General features: G+C 36.3%; 1 protein-coding gene across 1 annotated transcript; it reads left to right on the top strand.

Moving 5' to 3' along the window:
- Window positions 1-680: 680 nt before the first annotated feature.
- On the top strand, window positions 681-4179 carry LOC126701937 (uncharacterized; the record flags this gene model as incomplete). The annotated part of the gene is made up of 7 exons (XM_050400395.1): window positions 681-756; window positions 858-911; window positions 1020-1159; window positions 1967-2027; window positions 2186-2222; window positions 3298-3441; window positions 3548-4179. Coding segments are annotated over 6 exons (486 nt in total), but the record flags the coding sequence as incomplete, so codon positions are not given.
- Window positions 4180-6176: the final 1997 nt, after the last annotated feature.

Below are 6176 nucleotides of genomic sequence, written 5' to 3'. Positions count from 1 at the left end.
TTTCTTTTCAAACTGGGGCTGCGTTTTTTAAATGAGGCCTCAGATTTTGCCTATAGCCGCATGTTAAAAATGCGGCTTTAGGCTTTGTTTAAATACCATTCTTTTAGTCTGAAGCTGCGTGTACAAAACGCGACTTTAGTCTGGGATGGGGCCACGTTTATTAAACGTGGCTTCAGATTTTTCCTATAGCCGCGGGTTGAAAACGCGGCTTTAGGATTGATATAAATAGTTACACGAAATTTTGCTAAGCCCTTTTGCTCCCCAAATGTCCTTTTGCTCCGATCAGATCAGATCTCCCATTCTATTTCTCTCTTCTGCGTTTCCCATTCTTTTCTCTCTATTCACAGCATGTTTCTCGCTCATCTATCTCTTCTCATCTGACTAAGTTTTGGTTGGATCGAATCGGTGGTGTGTTTCGATTGTGAAGTTGAATCGGTGGCCGACTTTGATGGTGGGTCGTTTCGGTGTTTGCTGGATCCGTTTGGTGGTGGCTTTCGGTGCTTGCTGGATCCGTTTGGTGGTGAGATTTGGTGCTTGCTAGGTCTTTTTGGTGGCTGGGTTTCATTGGTAGCCAGGTTTTGGTGGTCGCTGGGTTTCCCATTTTCTTCCACAGGCTGCAGCACCACTCGACCATACACACCAGTCACCACCCAATCTCTCTGCCCATAACATCACAGTGACTCTCTCTCTCTCTAAAAAGCCACAACAAACCCCATGTTAGGCTCGTTTGGGAACTCTTTCCAGTCTCCAAAGAAGGTGAGTATTTCTCTAAATCTCTTCCTTTTTTTTCTTTCTAGATTTAATTTTAAAAAAAATTAAATTAAATTTCCTTGCTTTCTCTCTGTTTGGCTTCCAAGATAATAGAGGAAGAGGAAGAGGAAAAGACAATCCGGAATATCCTCCCTTACGTTGTTAGTTTTTTTTGTTTTTTATTTTTATTTTTTGTTTTACAATAAGAAGCAGCAGCAGCAGCAAAAGCAGAACAATGGTTAGCATTAACCCAGAGAACTTTATTCCAGGCCTTGTCATTGGTTTCATTCTATTGGGCTTTTGTTGGATCTATCTAAGTCCCCAAAAAAACAAAACCAATAAGAAAAATTTCGTACCAGGCAAACCGCAATTTACTGTCTCAAATAACAGTGACCAAGAGCTCAAAATGGTTTGTTTTGCCTTATTGACTTGACCTCCATACGAAAGTTTTATGCTTGCAACTTTGTGATTGTAGAATTTTACTTCATGGGTTATGTTTTTAAAGTTGTTTTGCCATATGGGTTACATTTGGAGGTTAACTTGAGGTGTCCAATCTTGTTTGGTTATCATTTTATTGTGAATTTATATCATGAGCAGCACTTTTCAATGGAACTAGCAGTGATGCTCACAAATGGTAGTAGAAAATTTTGCATTGCTACATTTGTTGAATTCCTATAGCTGTTCTGTTGATATATAGTGGGGGGAAAAACTGACCTTTTATTAATTCTTTTTGATGCTTCTGGGGTGCTTGTCTAATTCAAATGCTACATATAACACAATAAAGCCATAAAAAATTTTTGGGACTGTCAAATGCTTCCTCAATTTTAATGATAAATGTTGTGATTCTCTTACTCTCTTGTGTTGATGTGTATAGTTAGTTTAGAGCTGTAGATTTAAGACATGGAAAGAACAAAGTGAACCTTATTGGGTTTGTTTAGGGACTTGCTTTAGTAAAAAAAAAAATGATCATTATATGCACGCAGCCAATACAGTTGTACCTCTCCCAGACAGTTGTTTGGATGTCTGAAAGTATGGAGTTAGTTATGTATTGGGCTTCAGATCAATTGATGAGGCAGATTTGATGTTTTTGTTTTTTTGAAAAATTCTATGTTTTCTCAAATGGTGTGTTTATATCCGGTTGTGGTAGTTGGGTAGATTTGACATTTTTGTTTCTTGAAAAATTCTTTGTTTTCAAAGGGTGAAGTGCTTATCTCAGGTTCTCATAGTTAGACAAGACTTAAAGATGAAATCAGGAAAGATTGCATCTCAATGTGCTCGTAAGATACTAAAATTGCTATTAATATTTTGGTCTTCCATTTGATTGCAATTTTTAATTTCTTCTGGTCCAGTACTTCCCATCTCTCTTCACTCAGCAGTGACTTCTTGATTTCTTTTGTTAACCAGATGACTAAATATTCTTTTTATGATCTTGCAGATGCTGCCACTGGCATGTATGTGGATTTAATGCAAAGGTATCATTGTTCTGATTATGAGTCTCCTCCTTGTGCAGAGAAACCTGCAACTTTGTTCCTTATTATATATTGCATGTGCACTAAATTTTCAAGCTTCAGACTGTCAGCTTGATCTACCATGCACCATTTTTTACATCTTTAAAAGTTATTCTAATAGCAACCACTCTTATATTTTGTCCTTTTCACCATCTTTAGCCATATGGCTAAAATAAAAATTATTTGCTTGGTAGACTTGTTTAGAAAATATCAAAAACTGTGTACTTGGTCACATTTAAGGCAAAAAATCAGTTCCTTTTCCTTTTAACTCAAGAAAATTTACAGTATCTAAATGTGCAGCGTGCAACCAAAGATGACAATTTTTCAAGTTTCTAGTCTTGAATACAGAGATGACAATAAGTGTGTATTTTCTTACTTTTCGTGAAGATGTTTAATGATGAAGTGAATCTAGACAACCCCACCTTTCCTTTATTGTTATTATTATTATTATTATTATTATATTTGTTATTTGGTTGGTTGAGGCTTATATGGGAAGTCAATAGGTCTGACATAAGTGATCAAATATATATATATATATATATCAACTCACGAATAGAAGATGAGGTGATGTACTTTTGACCCTTTATGCCTATAGGTATGGTGAAACTATAGACTGCATTTTGACCCTTTGACTTATTATTTTTTTTATAAAGTAATATTTTTTAAAAAAATTATTGAAAGAAAAGTTGGATTGTTATTAATGATACTCTTGTTTTGCTTTTATTTTTTATTTGTGAAGTAATAAATTATTGAAAGAAAAGTGTGTTGTTTGGATTGTTAATTGCTTGCACATAATTATTTAGTGGGCTGGTCTTATGTTTATTTATTAATATTTTTGGGGCAACGTTGATATTTCCTTTCTAGTGTTCTTTATTTTTCAAAAGGACATCTTATATTGTGCTTCACTTTTGGCTTCCTGCAGCCAACACTATGACTGCATGGGAAATACATAAATACATTATACATGGAAGGGATGGGTACATTTTCAATCTCAAATAACTTGCATTATGTCATATGCATGCCTCATCACCCCATGCAGCCTAGGCACACCCTGTAGCACCACCCCATCAGCACCACATGCACTGCCCATGCAGCACCACAGGCACTGCCCACAATGGACCAGAAGCATCCGCAATTGCTTTATGAGGCCAAGTTGAATGGTGTTCTTCAAGGAGGAAGTAAGGTGAAATTTTTTTGTTGAGACTTGAAACTTGAAAACTATCATGAGCTTTTTGGCCTGGTTATGTTGTTATGGTTATTAATGAGTCCATTTTTTTGTGACCCATCAGATGGTATTGCGAATATGAAATGGTGCGAATAACATTCTTGTCCTTGACCTTTTTGGACCAAGTCTTGAAGATCTTTGTCTACTGTGGGAGGAAGTTTTCCTTGAAAACAGTCTTAATGTTGGCTGAGCTAATGTTAATCACTTAATTTTCCCTTGTCATAGCTTGCTGCAGCCTATGTTTTGCCATGTTTTTAACTGTTATAGAATTGTTGTTCTTTTGGGTTTCGTTGGTCTTATTTTTTATATTTCTTTTCAGGGAATCTTCATGTATTATATTTGGTCTTAAGAGTTGTGTTCATTGTAAAATTTTTGTCTCCCCCCCACCCCCCTTTCACCCCAATCTATATATGTTATCCATTTTTTTCTTAAATTTGTTATATTTTTCAGGTTTATATTATTGATTTTGGACTTGCAAAAAGATTTCGGGACCCCACGACAAATCGGCATATACCTTAGATCCTTGCTTGAAATCTGGTGTGTTTTTTGTTTCTGATTTCTGTTCTGGATGGTCTAACCATGTTAAATGTATATTTTACCCATATTTTCATTTAATATGGTTCAGTTAATGTTAAATGTATACATTTTAAATGCTTTTCTTCAAATTCTGAATGGAATTCTATGGTTGACAGATAAGTTTTCCTTCTTAAGCCATCTGGGCTAGGAAAAAAAAAAAAGAAAAAAGGGCTATAGCCGCGTTTTTAAACGCGGCTAAAATATGTCCTACAGCCACATTTAAAAAATGCGGCTATAGTTGTAACCTATAGCCACGTTTTAAACGCGGCTATAGCTTTCACCTATAGTTGTCAACGAGGGTCCTATGGCCACACTTTTTAAACGCGGCCTAAGGGTCTGGTCTTAGGCCGCGTTTTAAACGTGGCCTAAGGTTAAACCTTGGGCTGCGTTTAAAACGCGGCCCAAGACCACAACCTTAGGCCGCGTTTATACGCGGCCTAAGACCAGACCCTTAGGCCGCGTTTTAAACGGGGCTATAGGACCTGGTCTTGGGCCGCGGTTAAAATGTGTGGCCATAGGACTGCCAGTCCTATAGTCACAGGTTTTAGGCCACATAAGAAAGCGCGGCCTAAAAAAACGCGGCTATAGGCTATAGCCACGTTTTTTTGACATATAGCCGCGTTTTAAAAACGTGGCCATAGAACCTTTTTTTTGTAGTGAACTTGCAAGTTTTGCATTCATCTCAAACTAAAATTAAAGTTAAGAAGATTAAAGAATGTAGCATTTTCCAATTGGAGTGATAAGGTTAAAGATGATGAAGCTATTCCCTAATCGACTTTGAGAATTATCCAAGATACCCTTAATCGTGTGTGTGTGTGTATACACACACATACCACTCAAAACTACTCAACTTAACAACTCAACCACTTGTTCAAAAAAAAAAACAACTCAACCACTTGAGAAATGAGTCTATTCAACTCAACCACTTGAAGCTATTCCCTATTCTTCTTTGAAAATTATCCAATAGATCATTCATCTTTTTTGCAAAATTGGCATTCTTTATTAAGCATTCTTAAGCCTGCATATATTCTATTATGCATTTATGCTCATAAGAACACACAATCAAACAAATCCAATTTAATGGATTCTTATATTTTTCTATGGAGCCTATCAAGCCGAATCAAGTCACAGACCACTCAAACTTTTCAATTTGAAAAATCAACAAATTGTGAAATGAGATTGGGTTTAGCCTTTGTGAATGATCTCGAATGCGCCTTTAAGCTTATATTAACTTGACTCAAACTTAGAGCATTTTGCTTAAACACACTCTGATAAATACTATTATTATCCCGGCCTTTGCTCATAGGAAGGAACATTCTCAAGTCCTGGATTTAAAAATTCTACTGAGTATTCATAATCATAGTCTTGCTTGCCATCTCAAAGTGTTGAAAATGCATTCTACCTTGTTATTTTGATCTTCAGCTAGAATACAATACAATTCTTTAGAGCGCATATACGTATCACCAATTTTCACTTCCATTATTTGGTCATAAAGAAACCCGGTTTTAGAAAATGGTTTATAAAAATTTCACACCAAGCTAGAATTGAAAACTATAATTTTTTTTTTCATAAAGCTCAGGTTCAAAATAAACATAATTAATACAGTATATGGTTAGTGCCACACGGCCAATCCTTGGCACTTAAGTCCAAATTTAAATTTGAAGTCATGTATAGAATGCTCAAACTTAGTTTAGTGTTTCATATGATTCTCAAAAAAAAAAAGTTTAGTTCTTCATATTAAACCTTGAATTTCCTCTTCTTCTTTTCGCTGAATACGTTTTCTTCATGTTGTGAAACCGCTAAAATCTCAAAAATAAGATTGGCTTAGCTTAGCTATTCAGTTTGGGGAACGGCTCACCTCCAGTTTGGAAGTCACCCGTTTTCTCCCGTTTTAAAACCGATGAGCAACACGTGGCAAGGACACAATCCAAGGGTTACAAATAGAGCACGTGAAATACAACTTTTGTCTTTCCCAGGAAGTTTGACCCTCTCTCTCTCTCCCCAACAAGCCTCACTCTTCTTCTCTGCCTCTCTTCTTCTTCTCCATCACCACCGCCATATGAGCATCAAAGGCACCGAAATTAAAGCTTGTTGGAGAAAACAGGGCAAAACAAGCC

The sequence above is a fragment of the Quercus robur genome, chromosome 10, assembly GCF_932294415.1.
Source record: "Quercus robur chromosome 10, dhQueRobu3.1, whole genome shotgun sequence".
NCBI classification, from domain to species: domain Eukaryota; kingdom Viridiplantae; phylum Streptophyta; class Magnoliopsida; order Fagales; family Fagaceae; genus Quercus; species Quercus robur.
Note: the sequence above shows the minus strand (reverse complement) of the source record. Positions and strands in the feature narration are given on the sequence as shown.